The 26,571-nt window shown below is 38.7% G+C and overlaps 5 protein-coding genes and 1 pseudogene across 6 annotated transcripts in view; 4 read left to right on the top strand and 2 right to left on the bottom strand.

Moving 5' to 3' along the window:
• Positions 1–2,610, top strand: part of lcat (lecithin-cholesterol acyltransferase) — a 4,777-nt gene extending 2,167 nt beyond the window's left edge. The window contains exons 5-6 of the mRNA XM_016258476.1: positions 448–672; positions 1,691–2,610. Of these exons, the coding sequence (XP_016113962.1) occupies positions 448–672; positions 1,691–2,268 (803 nt within the window). The 3' untranslated portion in view covers positions 2,269–2,610. The remainder of the gene's footprint in view (positions 1–447; positions 673–1,690) is intronic.
• A 2,073-nt stretch (positions 2,611–4,683) lies between these two features.
• pla2g15 (phospholipase A2, group XV) lies at positions 4,684–10,499 on the top strand. Its single transcript, XM_016258466.1, has 6 exons — positions 4,684–4,976; positions 6,915–7,071; positions 7,784–7,902; positions 7,986–8,084; positions 8,197–8,421; positions 9,474–10,499. The coding sequence occupies exons 1-6, from the start codon at positions 4,844–4,846 to the stop codon at positions 9,983–9,985; spliced, it is 1,245 nt and encodes a 414-aa protein (XP_016113952.1). The 5' UTR covers positions 4,684–4,843; the 3' UTR covers positions 9,986–10,499.
• LOC107572053 (U6 snRNA phosphodiesterase-like) lies at positions 10,389–12,840 on the bottom strand (annotated as a pseudogene).
• A 3,572-nt stretch (positions 12,841–16,412) lies between these two features.
• On the top strand, positions 16,413–19,785 carry znf319b (zinc finger protein 319b; the record flags this gene model as incomplete). Its single annotated transcript, XM_016258445.1, has 1 exon — positions 16,413–19,785. A coding segment is annotated over one exon (2,031 nt), but the record flags the coding sequence as incomplete, so codon positions are not given.
• A 1,257-nt stretch (positions 19,786–21,042) lies between these two features.
• On the bottom strand, positions 21,043–25,850 carry cfap263 (cilia and flagella associated protein 263). 2 transcript variants are annotated; one of them, XM_016258420.1, is made up of 9 exons: positions 25,789–25,850; positions 24,131–24,284; positions 23,795–23,912; positions 23,376–23,531; positions 23,129–23,284; positions 22,818–23,054; positions 22,546–22,653; positions 22,203–22,358; positions 21,043–22,121 (listed from the first exon to the last, which is right to left on the bottom strand). In XM_016258420.1, the coding sequence occupies exons 2-9, from the start codon at positions 24,256–24,258 to the stop codon at positions 22,011–22,013; spliced, it is 1,170 nt and encodes a 389-aa protein (XP_016113906.1). In that variant the 5' UTR covers positions 24,259–24,284; positions 25,789–25,850; the 3' UTR covers positions 21,043–22,010. The 2 variants fall into 2 exon arrangements, with proteins under 2 accessions (XP_016113906.1, XP_016113913.1); XM_016258427.1 differs by lacking the exon at positions 25,789–25,850 and adding an exon at positions 24,683–24,760.
• LOC107572031 (casein kinase II subunit alpha') overlaps positions 24,816–26,571 on the top strand; it is a 14,544-nt gene continuing 12,788 nt past the window's right edge. Inside the window, exon 1 of the mRNA XM_016258437.1 lies at positions 24,816–25,746. Within this exon, the coding sequence (XP_016113923.1) occupies positions 25,643–25,746 (104 nt within the window). The 5' untranslated portion in view covers positions 24,816–25,642. The remainder of the gene's footprint in view (positions 25,747–26,571) is intronic.

The raw sequence follows: 26,571 nt of genomic DNA, 5'->3' as shown, positions 1-26,571 counted from the left end.
TATATATATTAGTGCTGTCAAATGATTAATCGCGATTAATCACATCCAAAATAAAAGTTTTTTTTTACATAATATATGTATGTGTACTGTGTATATTTATTATGTATATATAAATACACACACATGCATGTATATATTTCAGAGAAATATGTTATTTTTATATATTAAATATATTTATTTATAATATAAATATAGATATGTAAATACATGTAACTATTTTCAAAATATATACTGCATGTGTGTGTATTTATACATGCATAATAAATATACACAGAACACACACATATATTATGCAAACCAAAACATTTATTTTGGATGTGATTAATCATGATTAATCGTTTGACAGCACTAATATATATATATAATTATACATACACACACACACACACACACACACACACTAAAATAAAATAGTACATGTGAATGTTTCTGTTTGGTACCGTATAGATGAGCAGGAGGAGTATTTTTCACATTTGAAGAACCTGGTGGAGGAGATGCATGATGAGTACAAGCAACCAGTCTACCTTCTGGGCCACAGCATGGGCAGCAACTACATCCTGTACTTCCTCAACCAGCAGACTCAGCACTGGAAAGACCACTACATTAAGAGCTTCATCTCTCTGGGAGCACCTTGGGGTGGTGCTGTGAAGCCCCTCAGAGTCTTAGCATCAGGTACAGTAAAGAAAGCATTATCCATAATACTGTCATATAATTTTTTTTAATGAAAAACACAGTTAAACATTTATATTATGAAATATTGTTCAAATTTAAAATAACTGTTTTCTATTTCTATGTGAAAATATGTTTATTTAGGATTTTCAAAAGAAGTTCAAAAGAACAGCATTTGTTTAAAATATTAAATATTATATTATTAAGCAAATTCTGTAAGCGCCATTAATCCATTAGTAGCAATGTTATTTTATTATCATTGATAGGGTTGCAAAGGGGGAGAAATTTTCCGGAAATTTTCCATTTTCTGAAACGTTTTCTGAAAAAAATCCTGGAACGTTTCCAAAACTTATCGTATTTTTCCCAGAATTTACTGAAAATGTTCTGTCTCTTTGCAACCCTGATAATTCATACACTAATATCGTTTGTGTAAATATTCTGAATTATATTTTATTTTTATTTTTTCTGTTGTAAATAAAAATGTATTTGACGTTTTAGTAATTTTGTTGTGTTTTTGTCTTTTTTATTTGTTTTTTTAAAATATGTCTATATAGTTTTTATTAAGTTTTAGTTTATTTAGTTTCAATTATTTTAGTGCTTCATTTTTAAATGAAAATGAGAAATGTTGCCTTATAAAAAAAACTATATATATATATATATATATATATATATATATATATATATATATATATATATATATATATATATATATATATATATATGGAAACTGATATATATATTTTTTTTTTCAGGAGTCTCTGATGAATATAAAGTAAAAAAACAGCATTTATTCAGAAATAGAAATCTTTTGTCACTTTTGATAATTTAAAGCTTCATTGCTGCATCCTAGCTACTAAAAGTAGTCATACAAAAACATGCAGACATAGAATATAAAATACTGATTATTTTAACTGTAAACAATACTTTAATTTGAATATAATTTTAATTTTGGGTGACCTATTGTCTTAACATGTATAAAACATTTAAGCTGAGTTTTAGTCTTTATTTTATGCCTTTTTAGGTGAAAACGATGGCATACCCTTTGTGTCCAATATAAAAATCCGCGAAGAGCAACGAATGACCACCACAAATCCGTGGATGATCCCTTCTGAAGAGGCTTGGCCCAAAGACCACACCTTCATCTCCACCCCCTTTTTCAACTACACCAACCAAGACTATCAACAGTTCTTCAAAGACATCAACTTTGAGGATGGCTGGTATATGTGGGAGGACACCAGAAACCTCACGGCCGGTCTGCCCGCACCTGGCGTCGAGGTCTACTGCCTCTATGGGGTGGGCCTCCCTACGCCCGTCACATACGTGTACGACGAACAGTTTCCAAACACCGACCCCATAGATATTATTTACGATGATGGCGACGACACTGTCGGCAGCCGCAGCATGAGTCTCTGTAAGCGGTGGATAGGGAAACAGGAACAGGCCGTGCACGTGACAGAGTTCAGAGGCATGGCTCATTTGGACATGGTCTTCAATCACAAGGTTCTCACAGCAGTCCAGAGAATTTTGGAGGGAAAGTACCATGAGAAAACAGACGACAGCTCTGAAGAGCCTCCATCTCTTAGCCTAGGTTTTGTGTGACATTTGCCAAGCTGCATTAGAAGTGTCCTGATCTCATGTACAAAAGTATGACTTAAACATCTCTTTGTATTGGTTTATATTAATAGACATGATATACTCGTTTGTTACAGTGTATTATACAGAATTTATCAAATGTATTTAATCTGTACATTAAAGATTATAGCCATCGTAGCTCTTAAAATGTGAAATGTTTTTGTATAACATAGCATAACTTAAACTGTCTATGCTACCATGTTAATCACATTTCATATATATGTAAAGGATCATATGTTACCGTGGAGCACAAAACCAGTCTTAAGTAGCAGTACAGGTATATTTGTAGCAATAGCCAACAATACATTGTATGGGTCAAAATTATCGATTTTTCTTCTATGCCAAAAATCATTAGGATATTAAGTAAAGATCATGTTCCATGAAGATATTTTGTAAATTTCCTACCGTAAATATATCCAAACTTAATTTTTGATTAGCAATATGCATTGCTAAGAACTTCATTTGGACAACTTTAAAGGCGATTTTCTCAATATTTAGATTTTTTTTTTGCACCCTCAGATTCCAGATTTTCAAATAGTTGTATCTCGGCCAAATATTGTTCTATCCTAACAAACCATACATCAATGGAAAGCTTATTTATGCAGCTTTCGGATTAGGTATAAATCTCAATTTCAAACAATTTTGACCATTATGACTGGTTTTGTGGTTCAGGGTCACAGATGTTTTTTAGGCTGTGACATTGTTAAACTACTAGTCTAATGAATGCTTACAATAAATATATAAATATGTTTATCCATATTAGTGGTGCATATATGTGTCCATGTTTTTCCTATGCCTGTCTGAGGTCACCGATGTTTTTTAGGCTGTGACATTGTTAAACTACTAGTCTAATGAATGCTTACAATAAATATATATGTTTATCCATATTAGTGGTGCATATATGTGTCCATGTTTTTCCTATGCCTGTCTGTACACAGTATAGATAAAATTTGCTGAACTCCGTAACCTTTGAACCAGTTTAGGAGTTCTAAGTCTGATTCACATCAGCTTTTTGCAAACAAATGAAAATGCGTTAGACAAAGGTTCAGAGTTCACTCAGAAGCAGGCAGTCATTTTGCCAGGAAATCTTTCCTTGATTGTTGTTGGAAAAAATAATTGATTGTTTCTCTTGAAATATAGATGTTTTGGTGGAAATTCTTTTAATCAGTAACTCGGTTTGGTATTTTTGTCCACCTTAAACCTCTGGTCTTTGAACATCATCCTCACAGAGAGTGAAACAAGCAACCTGCATGTGCAATATGACAATAATTCAATGGGCATCCCCTTAACCCGTGACTACATTCACAATATAACACAAATTTGACTGCTTTTGGATTATAGGTTTTTATTGCTTTTATGCTTGCTACACAATAAAACAATAAGAACACACATTCTCATTAAAATTGTATATATAAAGTGTCCTACTTCTGTTAGTAGCAGTGTTATTTTAGTATCATCGGTGTACTATTATAATATTCAATTCTATTTTCTATTTTCATTTTGAACTTTTATTTAAAGTTTGAGTAATTTTGTTGTGTTTTGCTATTTTATTTCGTTTTTGATTTTTAAATGTGTATTAAGTTTTTATTCATTTCTTGTAGTTAATTTATTTTTAGCTATTTAAATGACAGCGAGAAATGCTTGTCAGTGCCTATTTTATTATTAAGTAAATAAAATGTTTATATCATTTTACGTAACTATTGGACATTTTTAGTTGAAGTGTTAAAATGACTAATACTAAAACTTAAAGTATCTAACCCTAACCCAGAAATATAAAATAACGAATAAAGGTGTAAAAAGCACATAACAACCTAACATAAAAGTAAAATGAAATCTGACAATATAAAAAAAAGATCATTCAAAATATGAATAAAATTTACAGTAGTGTATAAATAATACTAATTTAGCATTGCCTGTTTTTAAATAAAATACATTTCATTAAAATTAATTGAGAAATAGATTTCAATTATTTAATACAAGCATTTAACACATTTTTTATTATTCCGATGATCTGTCAAAATAAAACTAAATAGTGTCATTCCGGCTAATTTGCTATGGGTTTTCTGATTAATAAATTATAAGATCTGTGACAATTAGCTTACTATTTGAATAGGTTTTCACCTGTAATTCTGAAACAAATGACAGGGTCAGTCCTTGTAGTAGTTGTAGTCATTAATTAGCATCTTAAATTTTCAAAGCACACAATTATTTCGAAATTTACATCTGAGGTATGCATGACTATAAACAGATAATACATGCTCTGTTACATCAATTCTTGCAGCATTTTTCGATGCCATAATCGAACTGTCTCTCAAAGCCCCGCCCACTGGCTCGATGCGTTCTGCCATTGTTTATTCGCGTCTAGCTGCTTTAAAAACACCTATTACATGATCGCCACATTGTCTGTGCTCATCCCGCTGTCACTGTTCCGCAGACCCAGAAGAGACGCTTCTCGGATCACTCTCAGACCTCACGATGGACAGATAAACACAAATGCACCCTTGATCCTGTAAGCCAGCAGAGGTGTGAGCCGCTGAAAGAGATGCTTTCCTGCCATCGGTTGATCCTCGCGTCGCTCCAGCTGTGTTTGTTGTTGCTGGTGTCGTTCACCGACAGCAGAAGTCTGAAATGCTCACCGGGGAAAGTGTGCTCGGATCGACCGCCTGTGGTTCTCAGTAAGCTGTTTTATTACAGCACATCCTCTGTGTTGAAATGTCCTGTTGCTTTTCTGTACTTGACACAAGTCACAGTTGTTTACTTGTCTCGTGATGAACTGTCATACGGGCTGTGTCTCGAAACCTAATGAGCTGCCTACCTAGACAACACTTTCCTTGTCCATTCAGGCAACTTAGTAACAGTTCAGATGCTTAAAAGTTGTGATGGTCAAAATGTTGTCTAGATAGCGTTTGCATGAATATTAGGTTTTGAGATCCAACCAGTGTTACATGATGTACAGTAGTCCGCTTTAATCTTATATCCATGTATTATATGGGGTGTTTAATATCTGAATGGGTGTGTAACCAGATGGTATCTGTGGTGGCTGAACACTTCTTGAAAAATGTCGATATTTTACTAACAGTTTAATACACGTGACTAAACAGCTGCGATGTAATTATTCACTGGAATTTACTGAAGAAACACAGTCAGAGAGTATGAATGTCAAAAACCTAGCAAATCCATAGTATTACAGCCTCTCGGTTTCTTTTCTGGCGTTTTCCTTCTGTCTAAATGTTTATTTTCGCTTTGACGGTTTCTCATATGACACGGTCATATGACTTGAGGGGAAAAAAATCAAACGACTCTTTTGTCACTGATTTAGCAGCCGGTCAAAGTCAAACTGTTTTTGCCATTTAAAAAAGTTTTTTTTTATTACACGAAGGGAAATGATGACATTTACGACTACATTTTATTACAAACGATCTTTTTTCAGACTTTATAGAAGTATTGTATAGAGGTAGCCTAACCATGTTTTTGACATGGCACTGTCATAATACGTATTTTTGTATTTTATTTCATTTTAATTCATTTATTTAGTTAGTTAGTTAGTCATATAAACCTTAAAAGTCTAATATACCTTGAAATATCTTAGAGTACCATGTAAGTACCATGGTACAGTGTGCTAAAGTATTATCATACTTTCCATGCACCATTGTCCGTTGATGGAGAATCCATCTAAAATTATAAAAAAATTATTAATTGAATTTACTAATTTTTTTTAAGGTAAGTGGTTGCATTCAATTAATTTTTGTTTGCAACCACTTACCTTAAAAAAATTTGTATCATTTTTTCAGTGGAGTATCTGTGTTTTGGAACATGATAGCAAGTTTTTAGCTGATCCAAGATGGTTTTTATCTGGTAATGTGTTCCATAAACCATTTTGACCTCCTTGAACTTGTATGTCCCACTGGTTCCTGGTTTCTACCTGGTCATTAGCGGATCAACGCTGGTAGAACAGTTGGTCATACCACTTTTAGGTAGCCAAGACCACCTTAAAATCTTTTTGTGAATATGTTTGCTTGTCTTCTAGCTGGAATCACCTCATCATGTTACAAAACAAAACTAGACTGGATTTTCCATCAGATACTTTTTGTGTAAAAAGATCTGTCTTTGTGTTTAAATTTACACTACATCATTATACCGCAATAAAAGATGGCTTAAGTACATTATTTCTACAAAAAAATGTCTATAACAATATCTTAAGTACAATATTTGACTAGTCAATATTTACACGACACCTGATAGCAGGAGCAAAAATAATCTTCTTAGTCATGTTAAATATGTGAAAAATGAATTCTGGATGTGGTGACTGATGATAAAGACATGCAAACATTGCAGGAACCCATACTTGGAAGTATAGTGGGGGGTCAACTGCTTCAAACTGGCCAGGATTAGTGATGATCGAGATGTTTAAACAGTATGGGATAAATTGGTAATCTCTTTTGGATAGTGATAGTGTTAAGTTTTTTTTAATCAGTGGTTCTTTGATCATATCTATAGTAGTTTTTTTGACTGTGTAAACTCATTAATATTTGATTAAGCTCTCTTGTATTTTTATTCAGTGATTATGTGATTGGTTAGCTGGCCTAATTACTTCTCTCTCTCTCTCTCTGTAGTTCCAGGAGATCTTGGGAATCAGCTTGAAGCAAAACTTGACAAACCTAGTGTAGTGCACTACATCTGCTACAAGAAGACAGAGGACTACTTCACATTATGGCTCAACCTGGAGCTGCTGGTGCCGGTGGCCATTGACTGCTGGATTGATAACATGAGGTAAAGGGCAAAAGGGCATCAGGAATACAATTTTTCAAAAACAAGCATCCTTCTTCTTGGTTGTAAAATCAGTGGTATTGTTGAAGCACCCATTCACATTATGTTAACCTATTTTTAAAATAAATTGTGTTTAACTGCTGAATTTGTTGCAAAAAACTACATTACCCATTATGCTAAACAGAAACTTGAATCCAATTATGGTTGCAGCGAACAAATCCTGCCAAAAGTGTGTGCAATAACTTTAAATATATTGTTTCTATAGCTATAAATAACAACTTTTAATGGTTCGTTTTATATTTCTCCATTATTTTAAATGTAATTGTCATTCACAATGTTTCATGGGATTGTAGTTTTTCTCTCAGTGAGTACACACTCTTATTCCTTTGTCTTTTCGTTCAATTTTCAAATACGTTTTTTGTTTCAAATGAAAGTTTGTAATGTTGTGATTCACCTACACTAGTACCTAGTTGGCTTGGTTAATGGCTTGTTCTAATACTTTAATAAATACTTTTTAGAAATCTCTATGGGAAAAATGAATAGAAAAAATGCTTCTGGAACCAACGCCATTGGAAAAAGTTGGCTGGCAATAATGCACTCTATTGAATGTAAAGATAAAGACATGCTGTGCATTCTTTGAACTCTTTCTCCGTATTGCTTTTTATACCTTGTTTTGAATATGCAAATATGTAATCAGCATATATTTTGTTTGCAGGCTACTGTACAATCACTCAACCCACCTCACTGAAGCTCCTCCGGGGGTGGATGTCAGAGTGCCTGGTTTTGGACAGACATATAGTTTGGAATATCTGGATCCTAGCAAACGGAGTGTGGGTGAGTGCAAACTAGGTGTTTATTTCATTATGTTAGTATGTTGATTGGTAACAGTTGTTTGACGAGTGCTTTGTCTGTTTCAGGCATGTACTACTTCACTATAGTACAGGCATTGGTTGACTGGGGTTATACCAGAGACGATGATGTTCGAGGTGCCCCCTATGACTGGCGTAAAGCCCCAAGTCAGTATCTTCATGATCTGTTTGTGCACAAAAAAACAAAGTTCTCGGGACCATGTTGATTCTTGTCTTTATGTCTAACTTCTTACGTTTTTCTCCTGATCTGTATCTGTAGATGAGAATAAGGAGTACTTCTTGCGTCTGCAGCAGATGATTGAGGAGATGGCTAATAAAGCTGGTGGTCCTGTGGTTCTCATCGCACACAGTATGGGGAATATGTACACACTCTATTTTCTTAATCACCAGACACAGGCTTGGAAGGACCGGTACATCAAGGCATATGTGTCTTTAGGTCCTCCATGGGCCGGAGTGGCCAAAACTCTGAGAGTTATGGCAACAGGTATGGGCCAAATTTGTTGTGGAAGGAGATTTTGTGGAAATGAATTTGTAGGTCAATGATGTGGCTCTCATTTTTGTTGTACTAAATTATACAAAATGAATTAAAAATGCATTCACATATACAGTGGCTTGAATACACCTTTAATTTCTGAGTTATAATTAACTTAGTTTAATTTATAACATAAGATAACTGATATTTTTGTTAGCATAAAGTCAGAACTGTCACAGTGAAGCAGTTCACTTTAGTCTTGATATTTTTCAAGACTGTAAATATCTGTATGGTCTTGATATTTTTTGAGGGCATAACGTCAAAATGGTCACATTGATACAACTGTCCTCATATCATGGTAAAGAAAAAAAATCTACATTTTTGAAAAGAAAACCTCAAGTACTTTGGCATAGTCTTGTATTATTATTATTTCTGAGGAACCATGATTATTTAATATTCTAGAATTTAAAAAAGGATTTTATTAAATAATATTATTATTAAGAAAACTGCCATTTATATTTATATTAATATTTTAAAAGCCTTTTTGTCATGTGGTTTGCAAAAATGTTTATTTATATAGTGCTTTACTTCATACAGATGTATAGTTAATGATATTTGTAAAAACATTACATTTGGACAAATATACAGTGAAATAAAGAATTGCTGTTTTACAAAGAAATGGCAAGTTACACATTTGAAGTAGAAAATCTGAAATAGCATTTTCTTGTTAAACATACTTCTGTTTTATTTAATATATATATATATTTTTTACAATGTATATTAAAAATTGTGTTTTATATTTAGAATCATAAAAAACCTTGAAAATGGTATAAACAGTTTTCAAAAGCATATGAAATAAACCATAAATACAACACGTGTTTTTGCAGCCAAACATGTCTATCTAGCACATATTTACAAAGCAAAACACTCAAAAAAAAAAAAAACATGCAGTGAAATGCAGAAACGAGTCCGGTGTGAACAAAACATAAAAACTTGGCACTTGTGTTTTCAAACCCATTTTCGATCACTGCTTTGACCTTTTGATGGTTTTGGTTCCATCACAGGCGACAACAACCGCATTCCTGTCATCAGTCCTCTAAAAATTCGCACCCAGCAGCGAACGGCCGTCTCCACCGTCTGGCTTTTCCCCTACGCCCACACCTGGCCCAAAGACATGGTCCTGGTTTCCACCCCCAACACCAGCTACACTGTCCAAGACTATCAGCGCTTCTTCAGAGATATCAACTATGAGGACGGCTGGGCCATGAGGCAAGACACAGAACCGCTGGTCAGTGCACTTCAGCCTCCGGGCGTTCCTGTCCACTGCCTTTATGGCAGCGGAATCCCCACACCTCAGGGATACAATTACACAAACTTCCCAGACGTAGATCCCACCGTCATCAACGGGGATGGAGACGGAACGGTCAACCTGTTGAGTGCGACACAATGCAAACGCTGGATGGGCCAACAGAAGCAGCCTGTTAACATGTTCGAGCTGCCTGGGAATGAGCACGTTGCCATGCTGTTGAACATAACCACGGTTAACTACATCAAAAAGGTGCTGTTTTCACCGTGATGGCATCACACTTCTCCTGTTTAACTTTGAACTGAAGATTGTGGTTTGCCAAAGGTACAGGACTCGGTTCTGCTTTTTGGGTGAGATGGGTCACTTCTAGAGGATGTATATTATCTAAATTCGTTTTCAAAGTTCCTTTATTGTGGAATTCAGGTTTATTAAGAGATCAGCGTGAAATAGTCATCTATTGTTGGGCACAATCAACATTTAAAGAATTTTTTTTTTTTTTTTACTGAATTCAAATCTAACAATTTAATATTCTAGAGATTTTAATGCACAAATTACAGTTGATTCATGTGAAAAACAATTGCCTGCCATTAAACATTTTTAAATATTGTCTGTTTTTAATCTCTTACCTCCTACTTCTTAAAATCTACAGATTTTTACCTAGTGCTTTTTTAAAATGCATTTTCTATCCAAATTGTACTGACGCTGCAGTATTTCTGTCGAACAAGCTAGAGACTATTTATCAGGCTGTCTGTGACCAGTATTGATTTATGGTTTATTAAGAGATCTCAATTGTAGTGCAATACGACTGCTGAATATCTCATTGTTGCTCAATTTGTCGGCTGTGACTACAATTGTGCCACGACCCACGTGTTAATGTTGTTACACGTGTACGAACTCGCCTCAGTTTTTTTCTTTTTATACATGTACTGACCTCTTGAATATAATGATTTGTGAAGCAAGTTATTTGTTGCCTTTAAAATTGGAGTTATAAGATTAAGTTCTGTTATAAAAACAAAGACTGTATTTTTGAAGGTACAACTGTGGAAAGTGAAACCAGGTCTTTCAGTTTCAGGATGTGGTATGTTGCTCGTAAAATGGCTTGATGGTAAAAATGCTTGATGGTAAAAATGCAATGTATTTTTCAGTGGAACGCAAACCCAGGGTCTGGCTGTTTGTCACTAAACAACAGATTGTTGCATACGTGCCATAGGTATGTTGCAATTATGTACAATAAAATGCTCTTTACCAAAATTGTATAATGTAACAAAGAGATCTTTATGCATCAGTTTTTAGTACAAAAGCTTTATTATATTCTGCTTAAATATGAAAAGTCTTAAAACACAAATGTTAACAGCAATACATGTTAGCAAACTTGAAAATTCACATTCTCAACAGTGTTTCAAGATCACTGGAGGGAGAAAAGAAAGACTTTATTTCCCGATTTGCAGCGAAGCTCCGTGCAGTTGAGCTGTATGTAAAATGGCCCATCTTCATGACCATCAATGAAACTCTACAAAAAAAACAAACAGGTTATTATAGTTCAGATGTCAAGAGCACAACTCCACAACCTTTGCCTTCAATCAATACTCATCCTTGTTTAATTTGTGGTGGAGATCTGTGTTTGGGTTCCTACCTGCATTTGTGATAAACATGTTTTTTTCAATCTTTCCGTATGGTCGCCCACACACCAAGCAAGGCTTATGTGGAAAGAAGGATCCTAAAATAGACAGTGTTACAAGGAATCTAAATTTGATTGTATTTGAATCACAAATATGATATCATTTTCAGGTTTTACCTTATAAAAGGTGCTAAGGTTGAATTCTTTCATGGTTTCATCCAGCATCTTGATAAGCTCAAGCAACTGAGTTTTTCCAGTGGAGATTTCCATACCAAGAAAGGTCCTGCATGAACAACTTTATGCCATTAAAACAGTCTATTATTTGATATGAAGAACTAAATAATACACATCCTAGTTGGGTCATTAACAGTTAGAGTAATGACATACCTAGTTTTTTCAACATTAGAATAAACCCTCAGTTTATCGGCCAAGCAGAAAAACCTGAGAAAACAATCTGACTTAGATACCCAGCAACTAACATATGGCATAATGAAACAGTAGGGCTTTTCACACTTAAAATAGTTAACCATGAGTCATTCTAAACCCCGCAATCCTGGTTATCTTGCTTCACATTTCACATAATCCCAGGTAAAAAAACATGCTTTTAAGTTACTTGTGTGATAATTTCCTCTTCCTGGGGTTATAAACCGTGTTTAGAATGATGATAACCCAGAGTAAACACTGTGAAAACCCCTAATGAGGTTTTGATTAGATAGCACTGACTTCTGGGACTGTGTCAGACCGGTCTGAATGGACTGGATAAATGGTTGGATCCAGTGATGGCGCAGAACCACCGTCTTTGAGATACTGACGTGAAACTCTTCAGACAAGTTCAGAGGGATGCCGTGAGCAGCTGCAACCACCATCATTTCATTGAGTAGCTCCAGAAAGGCCTCCTCAGGATCATCTTAAAAAAGGGTTAAAGGTCATTCAGAGGAAAAATTACAGTGTCTACCTCAATAATACCCTGAGGAAAATGCTTACAAGGACAGAACACGTATGTAGCCCAGTTGCCCCGCTCATGCTGGAAGGACCGCTGTCGCCCTGCATGCTCTTCACTTTTCTCGATCCACTGTTCTTCAGGTACTCTGAACATCTCTTCACGCTGTCAGGAAGAGGCAGGCGAGGTGTCAAGTGGGCTGATTTGCCAGCTTTCCTTTTAACAGATCCATGATCCAAAGGTTCACTGGTGCTACTGAGGTAAAAGAGGAACTTAGAGCTCTGGAAATGCAAATCAAAATAAACCTAAATCAAGAAACAGAAGAGCAAATGCACCAAACCTGGTTTGAGTGTCAAGTTTTCCTCTTTTCCTTAAAGGTGAGGAATCATCTTTTGAAGAGCTTTCAGTTTCTTCTTCAGAAGTGCTACTGCTACTGTAATTGACAATCATGCTAAAAGGAAAATCTTTGCGCCAGAGTATTAAACAACTTTTTCTAGAAAAACAGTAACACCATCTCTTCTTCTTCTTGTTGCTTTACGGCGGATTGCAGACTTATACTGTAAGTGCATTACCGCCACTTATCTCTCAAATGGACCATTGACACTCTATCTACAATCTCCTGATTAACCTACAATAATCAAGAATAGTACACATAGAATAATACAACCATTAACATAAAAAAGATAAACAATAATAACAAAAAAGAACAGGGAAAAAAAGGAAAAAGGGGGTTGTTAATACATTACAAACTGAAAGAATCAAATTGAGATTTACATGTCATTAAAGATAGGAAAAGAGTTACAGATAGATACAGTTTTTAAGGCTTTTTTTGTTCTTAGACAACTGGATTAATGAAAGGTATTGCTCAAAATCTTGTATAAAAACAAAGAAGAGAGGTCTAGAGTTTGAATATTTGCATTTGTGGATGTGAAATTTTGCAAGAAGCAAAATCAGATTCACTACATAAAACTGTTTCCTTTTAGATTGTTCATACTCAATAAAACCCAATACTACGTCCTTCCAAAACAGAATGCATTCATTATAAATGTTACTCCTAATGAAACTTAAAACATCTTGACAAAATGTCTTTGCAAATGGACAGTTCCACAAAACACCATCTCAGATACGTGATGCATTCTCATTGTGACGTTCAACGTGCTTCCGTTGAACAAATGTTGCCGTTTCTTCACAGCGCCCCGCTACAACAAACCAAAGAATTCGTTAACGAATCATTCTTATAAGTCGGATCATTTACAATGAATCAGTTGAACCGGTTCACAGCACCGGTCAGAATGATTCATTCACAAATCTGAACGAAGCGGTCCGAGCGGTTCTGAGCTACTTGATTATATATGGCAGTTATATATCATCACACGAACGACACATTGTTGGGTTTATAAAAATAGTTGTATTAATATTTTTGTCAGCCGAGACATCTGTTTTATTTGGGATTACATTTTTTTTTATTCAAAGCGTGGATGAGCGCGTAGGTACGTTTTGAAGCGGTTCTTTGAAACTAACCATTCGAAAGAACCGATTCAAGAAAAGATTCGGACATCCCATCAGAACATCACAGCGTCCCACTTCAGCAACGATGAATTCAAATGGTTCCGGGGTCACCTTCCGGGCTATTTCGCATTCTGCCTTATAAAACATTACAGCGGGTCAACATGACAGTAAGCCTATATACATACACGTAATCTTGCATCCTAGTATAAACATTAACATACAATGTTCGCACGAACAAAATGCTGACGTTTTATTTTCTTAGTGAAGCTTCATATGAACTATTATCCTGTCGTGTGCTACAATAATTCCTCCAAAAGCGTTATAATAAAACAACAATTTCCCTCTATACCACCCTGAAACAGCGACAGACACATATAATGCGTGATAATGACGTTTGTAGTTTTTAATATGTACATATAAATGCCGTTCTTGATTAAAATGAATGAAGTTCCGGTATGTTTTGTGAGGATGCCAATTATGTGTTATTCAGGTTCCCGTGCGGATGTCGGGGGTTTCGGTGGTCACTGATCCCAGCGCCAAATAAAACACACTGTGTGTTGGGCCGTCCTCGCTTGTCGACTCCCCTAAATGCGCTGCAAACTCCGAAAAGGCTGTTATCGGGTTTTTGCGGAGCAAACCAAGAGAGATCCGGAGAGTTGGCAGGGTTTTCGTGTGTTTTTGTAGGCACTGGCCGGGGGAGCGGCCTATCCGAGACCGCGGATCGGTGGGAGGATTTACGGCCTTCAGAAACTCCATAAGCTGTTTTTTGATTAAATTTATATTTCCGAGAATAAACATGCGTGGAACCCGCTTATGAAAAAGGTAATATGCATATCTGAACAAAATGTAGCAGGATGTGTGTGTGTGTGTTGCAAGGTTACAGTTAGCCTGTTAGCCAGCTTGCAAATATTCGTTAGCCATTTTGCGTAGCTGTGTGCTCGTGTTTTCTTCCAGGTGTCTTGAAAACCCGCCGGTTTTATAATCGGTTGTGTTCTGTGTTGGACATAAATATTAGTGCTACCTAACGTTACAATTTTGTCACCGGCTTTTATGCACCACGATAACAAATACGCGGCGATCGAGCGTCATTCGTTACATATCGTTCTGTTATTACATTTTCTTGACCGTACATGCATGCTTTGGGACGGGTGTACCCCTTTTGTACACAGGCTATTAATGTGGTGATTGAGACTATAGGACTGTCTCAAAACATAGTGAGCTTCCTACCTGGACAGCATTTTGGGTGTCATATGCATTTCTGTGATGCTATTTGTTGGCAAGACCTGACAGATGCTTGTACCTTTGTTATTATTGGTGAGAGGTGGTCTGTGATCAGATCTCCTTTGGTGCATATGATACTGTCTTCGCTCATTGTTAGTAGTTTATCATTTGCTCATGTACAATATTGGTGTGCTCTTAATATTCTAAGTTAGTATGATATGATTTGAAATGTGCATTGGTGCAAATGATGTAGATCTCCTTACAGACCATCCAGCCAAGACTCAAAGCCAGCTGTTGCAGTAAAGATTAAGGCCATTCACATTAGCAGTGGTTAAATTGCCAAGATCCTCAAGTCACTTTGCTGATGTAGTAGGCGTTCTTGCTGTAACCAGTTATATCATGATGTGAATCACATGAGCGCTGCTGTTTTTTTGTTTTTTTTGTAAAAAGTTGATGCCCACTTTGTTGCATCACCAGCAGTCTTTTAAAACTCATGTTGCCTTAAATAGTCAGCTTTCTCTGAAAATTATGTCTATGGTCAATTTTAATGATGCAAGCCACTGTCAATGTCAGGGCTCGTATTGTTGAACAATCGGGATATTTTATTGTGTCCCATTCAGACCAGTAGATTGTTTTTTTTAGGTTTTTTTGCTATACTGCCCACACACATTTTTATTTCAGCTATATTTTCTATATGCCATAAAATATATTTATATTTTTCATAGAATCTTGATTTGTTTTTTCAATAACAACAAAAAAAGAATGAATGATGTAATTTTTAACCTAGTCTTAATGATGTTTCCAAGAATAAGTTTTTATATCTGTTTCAATAAAACAAGTTTACACTTCAAAGGTGACACAGAAGTGCTTCTAAAGTGCATCTTAGACTAATTAAATGCTACTCAGAGGTGGCATAAATGCATTAACAGCAGTTGCAACTGTACAGTTTGATACTAGGGAATAAGGTGGGTCAGAGCAGGCTTAATTTAGCCTATTTTTTGCACCATTGTATCTTTACACTGAATTTTAAATGGGTACAAAGCAGCCTTAACTTGACAGTGTAAAGATGCCTTTTGTCAGACGGTTAGATAATGTTACACTGGTAACATTTAAATCCGCAAAATATGAAATGACAATACTCATTTTAATATTAAGTTTAAATTTGCAAGGCATAAAATGGCATGTATAAGATCAACAAATGTATGATGAGGCAATTGATTGTTCCATCAACTGGCTCAAAACTGTTTCACAAGCCATCCTTGTTGTGGAGCCCTGCAGTGTGAATGCCTCTAGAGATGTGTGGAGTGTTTTATTGCACTTTTTTTTTATCCAGTTTTCTTGTTTTTCTCTTATAGGGCTGTACCAAGGTGATGAAGAAGGTCAAGCTCCTTTGCACTTTTGGCTGATGCTCACATCCATGTCAGTTCGCTGTTATATCAAGCCACAAAGTGTTCCTGAAAACATTATTACATAGAATAATTTTTCTTCATTTTTTCAAAATAAGTTCCTCTTTGCCTCCCCACCTTTCCCATCGCGGGCAGTCCAACAATCCCTTCCCCTTGAATTCACCTGGAAAGAGGTTCAACTACGGCTCAAAGCTGAATCCATACACCCGAGCCCGGGTGACGGAGGCGTGGCAGCAACATGCTGTTGCCCCGCCTCCAGTGGTGCACACCATCCCACCAGGGGCGGACACACTGGGCTGCACCGTCTATGGCATCGTCCTCCAGCCGGACACGGCATTGCAGCCACAATCCCAGCAGCAGCAGCAACAACAACAACAGCAGCATCACAGTCAGCAGCACAACCAGCAACAGCATCCGGCACAAGCGCAGCAACCCTCCTTGCATGTCGAGAGCGAGGGAGGACACAAGTGTGGTGCGTGTGGCCATGACATCTCCCATCTGGCTAATCCTCATGAGCACCAGTGCATGGTGAGCCAAGACCGTTCGTTTCAGTGCACGCAGTGTCTGAAAATCTTCCACCAAGCCACTGACCTGTTGGAGCACCAGTGTGTACAGGTGGAGCAGAAACCCTTTGTGTGCGGAGTGTGCAAGATGGGCTTCTCCCTGCTAACTTCGCTAGCACAGCATCACAATGCCCATAACAGCGGCAACCCCATGAAGTGCTCCATATGTGAAAAAACATATCAGCCGGGTTCTGGAAATGCCACGCCAACTTCGTCAACGGCCACTCCAGGGCAGCCATCCAACGACGAAGCGTCATCCAGTGGCAGTGCTGCCGTCGGGACATCAGGTCAGCCTACGTTCGAGCCTTCGCAACCTGACAGACCCTACAAGTGTTCGGTGTGCTCCAAGGGCTTCCGTCACTTATCTGAGCTCACCCGTCATGAACGCGTCCACACGGGCGAGAAGCCTTTTAAATGTGAAACATGCGACAAAAGCTTCAGCCAGTCCTCACATCTAGCCCACCACCAGCGTACCCACAGCTCCGAACGGCCGTTCAAGTGTGCGGTGTGCGAGAAGAGTTTCAAGCACCGATCCCACCTAGTCCGTCACATGTACGCACACTCGGGTGAGCACCTGTTCAAGTGCAACCTTTGCGAGTTGCACTTCAAAGAGTCTTCCGAGCTCCTCCACCACCAGTGTCAGCCGCAAGGTGCTCGGCCGTTTCGCTGCGCCACGTGCGGGAAGGGCTTCAAGCGTCCGTCCGACTTGAGACAGCACGAACGCACCCACTCGGAGGAACGCCCATTCCACTGTGAAGACTGCCAGATGAGCTTTAAACAACAGTATGCCCTGGTGCGCCACAGGCGAACGCACAAGCCCTCCGCCGACCGCCCCTTCAAATGCAACCTGTGCGACAAGGGCTTCCTGCAGCCGTCCCACTTGTTGTACCACCAGCACGTTCACGGCATGGACAACCTTTTCAAATGCGCCTCCTGTGGAAAGGGCTTCAGCCAGTCCGGGGAGCTGCTCCGTCACAAATGTGGTGAGTCCTCCTCGACACCCACAAATCCAGACAAGCCCTACAAGTGTGACGTTTGCGGAAAGGCCTACAAAAAAGCCACCACGCTACAGCGCCATCAGAATGCCCACTGCACCGAGAAGCCTCTCAAATGCTCGCTGTGTGACCGACGCTTCCTGTCCTCCTCAGAGTTCGTGCAGCACCGATGCGACCCGTCCCGGGAGAAGCCCTTGAAGTGTCCTGACTGCGAGAAGCGTTTCAAGTACTCCTCGGAGATGCAGCGGCACAGGCGTGTCCACACCGGAGAGAAGCCCTACAAGTGCGCCAGTTGCGACAAGGGCTTCAAGCAGCGTGAACACCTGGCCAAGCATCAAAGCGTGCATGCGAGGGATGCCCAGTTTAAATGTGTATGGTGTGGAGAGCGATTCGCTGATCTAGGAGCCCTTCAGGAGCATACTGTCCAGCACACGGCTGAAGGTGGGGGGTACCCTGTGTCCTCTCTCATTCAGTAATTTGTTCCCCTGATTATCATTTGCAAAGGTATTATCAATCTCCGCAAACTACCCCAGACAAATTAATTCTTACAAGGCCCAGTAACCTCATAATACCTAATTTTGTTCTAAACATGCATATGCTTAAGTTGTTATTCCCTTTTTGATATCAAGAGGCATAGTTGAATTGGATTTTATTTACAAAAAGTTATCGATTTGTTGGTTTACATCTGAATCCTGGGAGGAGGCAAGGGGAGATCTCCAAACTCTGTCCCAGATAGCACTGTGATCTTAGACCAGTAGGGCGGCATTTGCCCTGCATTGTGGCTCCTTGACCCGACGTGGCTCACAATGCCCCCATCAAATCTCTAGAGCACAAGACAAAAAACGATTCAGTCTGCAACCTAATTGTTCAGTCTTTTTGGTAGGACCTAGTTGAAATACTGCTTACTGTGTGCCTCTACATTAATAACTATTCTGATCACTAGCCTTGCTCCAATATGAGTATGTTGTACACGCATTTGGAGAACCTCTGGCAGCCTACTGTGCGCATTTAGTTCACCCCAAAGCTAATGACAAAACAAAAAGGGGGACAAAGTTGTGCTGTTATGAACTGTTGAAACTGTCTGTCTATGTCAATGTTGACGTTCCCCTCGATGTGGCAACTAATGGTATGTACCAAAATCTACTACTGTACTGTACCAGAACTTAAACAGGACAGATCATTAACCAGCAGAAGTATAACGACCTTGAGATTATACGCAAATATATAGAATCTATATAGAAATGTAAACTTCAATCTTGTATACAAACAGTTCATATTAACACGAGAATCAGTACAGCTGTCCTGAAAATTGCCTAAAAAAAACCTGAAAAGGCTTCCTGTATTACTGTATGTACATAGTATGTATGCAACTTGTTTACCAGTCCTGTCATTAGATATTGCGTTGTCGTTTTTAAACTGCACCACAATTTTATAAGTAGCATTTCATGTGAAGTTCTGATTCATACATTCTTTAAGTTTTGTTTCTGATTTGCCTTTTTAAAATTAATTTCAGCCTCTTTGTAGATGTAGTTTAGATTGTAATTGGTGTTCAAGGTAGCGTGAAAGTTGAGTCCGTTTTTATAAAGGTTTTTGCCCCTTGCCTGGCCACCCACTCCCCCATACAGGACTCATGTAGGCCTACTTGTACAGTACCCTAAGTGTCATTCTTCCTCTGCTGTATAGATTTATCCACATGTTTGATCTCTAATCTGCCAACACCGTGTCTTGCCTGCAGTCATTTGCCTTTTGCAACATGACGGCAAGTCATTTTTTTGTTATTCTTTTATAAAAAACGTAAGATCAAAGACTTTCAAAATGGATTTTCTAAGTGTCATTCTTCCTCTGCTGTATAGATTTATCCACATGTTTGATCTCTAATCTGCCAACACCGTGTCTTGCCTGCAGTCATTTGCATTTCGCAACATGACAGTGAGTCATTTTTTGTTAATCTTTTATAAAAACCGTAAGATCAAAGACTTTCAAAATGGATTTTCGGTTCCCCCCAGATTCCAGGAGGGAAAGTGTTTGTTTGGGCCTCGAAGGCCTCGACTTCAAATGATAACCAGTACATTCTTTTAAGAAATTGTTTTTTAAACTGACACTTACTACAATCGTAGTATATACATATTTGGTTTAGAGGGTAAGTGGTACTCATTCAAAAGTAATCTTTGGTTTTTGAATCACATACTCTCCTTTTTTTAATATTAGAAAAAGCTGCCACATTTTTATTGGTCTACAAAGCTGAATTTGAATAGAACAAGCTGTCCAAGTCTTGATTTGCCTGCTTTTTTCCCTCCCACCCACATCACGATTTCCCATCATCTTACAAAATTGACATTCTCAGCTCTGTTGCTTATGCAGTATTATATGTTGACTATTGGCCCTTGAGGAGCATCTCCCTCTTGCAGTTAGGTTTCGCCTTGTACTGTACAGCGAGGTTAGAGGTGATAGTGACATCTTGGCCTTAAAGGTGCAGTAGGAGATCTTGGAAAATGCTAACTTTAGCCTGATAGCACTGAAAGTGAACATCCCACCCTCCCTGCAATCGCCGTCCAAAGCCACACCCCCTGAATGCATTTACGCTCACAGACCAGAGACAACATTACTACAATAGGCTACATCAGCGGTTCCCAATTCCAGCCCATGTTCCGAAGTGAAGTAAACTTCAATGGATTTCCCCCGCTCAGGGAGTAGGGAGCAATGAACACTGTGTAGGGATCATATCGATCGGAAAAACAGTTCATGCACGTAGCTCACTTCTAACGAGCTGGCGCGAGGAACCGCTGGGCTACATCATGTGTCATTCACTGGTGAGAAAACTTCAAAAGTACTACAATACCAGGAAGGAAGATCGGGTTGTTGATGTTTGTCTGCCGTTCTCGCTCTGTCTGCCCAACGTGCGTGAACGTGCTGATGACGTATCCTGTCTGTGCGAACCCGGTGTGCAGAGGTATGCAAATACATACGTTGACAGACAGTAGGAAAGCCAATTAAAACGCTCGGACCGAGCGTTTTGATTGGACAAACATTTCTTGATCCTACGACTTCCACAGAATATATAAATACAGACAAAAATACATTTAGACCACTTAACTTAATGATTGCTGTTGCCGCCGATAGCCTTGTGGGCAGCGCGCTGACATTCAGCGCCATTGCGATTTGGGTGTCCCGTGTTCAAATCCCACTCGAGGACCTTTCCCGGTCCCGCCCCTCTCTCTCTCTCTCTCTCTCCCTCCCACTTCGCTTCCTGTCATGTCTGATCTGTCCTGTCACAATAAATGCAAAAAAAAAAAACTTAATGATTGCTATCGGGATGTCAAGTGACTTTCAACCAGCATAACAAAAAAAATTTCTGAAGACAATCACCTATTGCACCTTTAAGCAGGGGCATCTAGTTTCTCCGCAGAGACCTTTGCCTCCAATTTGTTTCCCCTTTATAGTAACTATTTATCCATCTTTTTAAATGCAGAGGAGCTTTTTTTTGTTTGTTAAACTGTAGCCATTAAGAATCAATGAGCAGTTGGATTTGGAAACTATGTTGTGTTTTTTTATGTTTTCACGTTTGTATATTAATTTTTTTTTATTAATATTGTTTAAAATCTCTATATAAGTATCTATATTCTTGGCAGACGTTTCAGGACGACAGGGGAACGTTAAGATCAATGGCCTTCCTCTATGGTTTTGAGACCTCACCACCCCGTGCATGCCTGCTGTGTTAGTTCCCGTAATCTGTTCCAAGTATCTGCACTTCCGAGTGCACATACTTCTCCTTAGCTTTTTTTCAAATTGTAGATTGTGAATGAGCTAGTAAGAAAACTTCATGTGGCGGTTGATGTGACATTCATGCTTAAATATCTGTATGTAGCATTTAATATACACAGCACTAACTAATAAACCTTTTCATTAATAATGCATTGTTGCGTGTCATTTTTATGTTCATTTTATTATTCTTCATATTGATGCATTTGTTTTAAAGTATATAGGCATCTTTGACATCATCTTGGGCATTGAGGTTATTTAGGGCATGTTTAGTTTTTGTTGTTTCAGAATCCATACAATCCAGCATCTATGGCTGCATGTCGTGCAGGAACTGCTCTGGCTCCAGCAGTGATCCGAAGCTTGTCCCAGGATTTGGAGTATGTTTTTAGTGCCATCTGGAATAATAAGATCATTAAAAACCACAATTCTGGAATAAAAAAATAAATAAATCTATAAAGCGTTTGAAGAATCCTCACCTCTGCAATCTCCACCTTGCGTTCCCATTCTTTAACACTCTTCTGCAGCTGACCTTGAGACTCCTTAACGTTGATGTATTGTAGGACATGTGGTACGTGAAAATCGGCCAACTGGCCCCTCAACTTCCTGTTCAGAACCTCTGCTTTGTTTCGTTCCTGTCAGGAAAATAAAATCCATATTATGGCTTTTGGCCAGTGGAGTACCGCTCTAAATAGTACAAATGTATTTTAGTCTGTTTTTGTTGTTTTTAATAATGGTCGATAGATTACCAGAATTTTAATAATTATTTACTTCCATGATGTTGGGTTCTGAAGTGCATATAATGAATTTCATTATCCTGACCTCCTCTGCTTGCTTGGTCTCCTCCTCAAACTTAATCAGTAATTTCGCCCGTAAAGCAGTGTCACTGCTCAGCACATCTGACTCAAGTGTCAAGGTCTGAAGCTTCTCCTGCAAGATCGAAATACTGAAAAATAATTCTGTAGAAACCCACAGTTTTAGGTCAAGGTCTGATCAAGGCCAACAGTTCCTTATAACAATGACCCTTACAAGACCTATCCTAATACTGTGGCGTGTAGCTCGACACATCGATTGATATTGATATCTTAAGTCACCTTATTAGAATTCAAGACATGCAGGGTCTTCCCTGTGAGTAATTTGAGTTCCACACGTCTGAGGTTTTGCTCATCCAGTCGCTTCCTACATTTCATGTTCCCAAACTTGAGCTGCTCAAAGTCCAAAGCTGTCAGGCCTTCACCCATCTCCTCTTGTTGTTTCAACTGGATTTGTAGTTTTTTCTTGTATGCGAGGAGTGCTGCATTCTTCTGATGCAACTTCTCAATCAGGCTTTCCTGAAAAAAATGTGGGCACTTTGTGCTTGTAAATCATTATTCTTGTAAACCTGCAATCTGAAGTTTTCTTTTACCTTGGCCTTTACTTTATCCTCAATGTATCTGATGACCTTCTCAGCACTCATCGTCACACTCTTTTTATCCCGCAGCGCTTTACCAATGTCACGATCAAACTGGCAACATTCTTTTTTAACCTCTGCCAAGTGGATATCAGCTTCTTCCAGAGTTGCCTAAAGACGGTAGAATCAATTACATAAGCATATGAAATTAATTTGTAACAGCCTCATGAGCTTGTTCTCTCTCTCTCTCTTGACTAATGACCTTGTAATTGTCCAGCTCTCTTTCTGAAAGGTCTTTTGCTCTCTTCAAATCCTCAGTCATCTGTTTATGCATGCTTTTGGCGACATCACATTTCTGTTCTAGTGTCAGGAGCTGTTGTCTCTCTGGAGTGCGTGCTTTAGTTTTCCTTCCTGGACTCTGGTATCAAAAGATTGATAATAAACGAATGATATAGTCATAATAATGACGTCATGATTGACAGTGCTGAATGAACAAATGACATGTATATATAATTCCCATTACAATATTTACATGCACAAGTAATATTTCACCTCAAAAATTGAGAGTGGAAAGAGACGACACTACGCACTGAACATTACGCCATGACTGTATTCATTTGTTTACAATAATGAGAAATGATTCAAAACGCATATAACACACATTGTATATGAAATACGTACCGCTGCCATGTCTATCTGTGATGCTGTTTCATAATTCTCCGATTGAGGCTGTAGGTCCAGCCCACTACTATATCGCTCAAACATATCGATCTCTGCTTGTTGCGCTGCATTTGAGCGTCTTCAATTCAGGAAAACAAAAATTTGAAGTTATTCAAATGTAAAAATAATATAAAGTGTTTGTTGACATAAGAACTAAAACGTTTAGAGTCAGTTAAAACGCCGTAGGCTCGTTATCAGCCAACTACATGTATTACAACGAACAAAGGTTATCGTTTGGCAAATATGACAGCAAGAATAAGTCAAGATTTTGAAAAAAACTAAACTTTTGTGCCTTACTTCAAGTCCTCCACAAGTTCAACAAGTAGTTTTTTATCGGTGTTGATTTGACCGTCCTCTGTGGTTTCCGCCATGGTTGCTAAGCAAAACAATGCCATCCCAGACCGTGCGCGCGTTTGCTTCGCCATTAATCATTAATCATTAATGTGATACTCTATGGAAGAAAACAAACATATTAAAAATAACGTTTTAACACGAATGTTTAATTAGGGGCAGATTATACCAGACGTTACACCATATTCATTAAAGACCTTTAAATAAAACCGTAGCTAAATAAACAAATAACATCAGAATTATTATTTAATATTGTAAACAATTATGAGGAAATTTACATGCTAGATTTTCATGTCGTTTACATACAGATGTATGTGTTTCCCGAGTAAATCGTTTATTAAGCTGAGTTAAACCATTTGTACAAAACTGCATGTGTTATAAAATTACTTCTATTCTTTTGAAATGACTGAAATGAAATAGAAACAATGGAAAACACAGCTGGGCAATGCATTTCCTCAAAATGTAGATTTTCTTCATAGTACTTGTGTCAATGCGCACTATCTGTTTCTCTTTCATCAATGGAAACGGAAGTCTTTCATATACGGGCGCATAGCAACGGACGGACATGCCCGGTGGCCATTACATCTTGTACTTCCGGCTGTTCGATGCTAATTGATAAAGCTATCTTGCGCTTCCGGGTCAAACCGTTGCAGTCCGTTTTTCCTGCAGCAGCACGGGGGGATTGGTCCGGAAAACCCGAACCCCGATCACAAGCAGAACGCTGCACTGGATTAAAAGCGGGTTTCGCGATTATTGCATATCGCCGTCACGGGGACACGGGTTTTCACGGGGGTCGAGCAGAACATCGATCTGTAGTCCACCGCCCCTCTCTCTCTCTCTCTCTCTCTCTCTCGCTCTCTAACCAGTCAATATCCTAAGCTTAGAGGCTGGGTTAGTTATATTCTACTCAGTTACGGTGGTACGGTGGTTCCATTGCTACAGACTGAAGACTGAGAGGAAACATCCTGGATTTTCTTCTCGGATCTCTATGCTTTGGATCTAGGGATTTGAGGCCCCTCTGGGGTGGTGGGGGGGTTTAACCCACAATAATTAGATTTAAACAAACCCCCCCGCCTAGGACTCAAAGTCTATTTTTAAACCAAATAGCTTTTCACAAAACTTCTCACATACAGATCCAAAATAGACCATCTAGACTTCATATTCGCAGCTTTGCATGCGACATTAGCACCGCCAGGGCATTTCACAGACTATCCACCATTCATTTTCCCCCTCGGATCTCCAGGCGGTCTAAACACCTCTGACAAGCCGGGGAACGAGCGCTGCTCAGCGGCCACCGCGCTCCATCGTTCACGCCGCTGATATCAGATACCTCACGCCCGAACCGGATACCATCAGACCTCCCCCGGGCTGGTCTGCATCTGATCGGTGGTCCTCCGTGTGTTTTGGATTGGATTTGGCGACCGGATTTCTCCTACACCCTGAGCCCCGTCGCGCGCCATGCCCGGCCCGGTGGCCGGTAGTAAATCTCGGGTGTATGCCGATGTCAACACTTTGAAGAGCAGGGAATACTGGGACTACGAGGCCCATGTGCCCACCTGGAGGTGAGAGATTTAAAGCTATAAAAAGCCCAAGTGCATCATCACCTGATGTTGTGCCTCAAAACCCAGCGAGCTGCCTACCTAGGCGCGTTTCGTGTATAATTCTGTGCATGTGTGTGCTGGTTTTCATTGCGCAGTGGTTCACATTTGTAGGCTCGCCATCGATCGTGCTGGGAGAGTCATCAATCTGCGTGATCGAGCAGCCCCTGTTTGAGAGCTGATGATGAGAGGATGACATGAACGGATTTACAGATGCAGCGTTAGAGAGAGGAGTGTGTGACTGTCCACAGCATCCACAGATTTTATGCAAATGCACCGATTCCCTCAAGTGTGCTGTGCACATCCAGTAATTACCATTCTAAACCAGTGCACTTATACAGCATTTAGTAGCTTTAATGGTTAGCTTCCTGAGGATCAGTTAATGTGCTTCTGTTTTGCATGGTGCACATATATAATTACAAGTGATGGTGAATATGCTGTCATTTTTTATACATTTTTTTTCTCTGTAGAACACAAAAGAATTCGTTTAGTAATTTTCACACAGCTCTTTTCCATACAGTGAAACTGATCATAGTGACTGTCTGTCAAGCTCCAAAAAACACCATGAAAGCACCATAAATTTGGCAACTTTTCTGCTTGATATCAGTCTCTTAAAGCCGATCTTTAGCTGTATGTTTTGTGTGTTGAGTCAAAATCAAGTCTTAAGTCATGCAAGGTTCAATGGCATTGATGCTAAATGCGATGCGCCAGTTCGAATATGCAGAATGGAAAATGACAAAATCAAGTCTTTGGTGTTTTTGGGGGGGGGGGGGGGGGGGGGTGGGTTTG

This window comes from Sinocyclocheilus grahami, unplaced genomic scaffold (genome assembly GCF_001515645.1).
Source record: "Sinocyclocheilus grahami isolate Dianchi unplaced genomic scaffold, SAMN03320097.WGS_v1.1 scaffold30.1, whole genome shotgun sequence".
Taxonomy (NCBI): Eukaryota; Metazoa; Chordata; class Actinopteri; order Cypriniformes; family Cyprinidae; genus Sinocyclocheilus; species Sinocyclocheilus grahami.
This window is presented reverse-complemented; position numbering and strand designations above follow the sequence as displayed.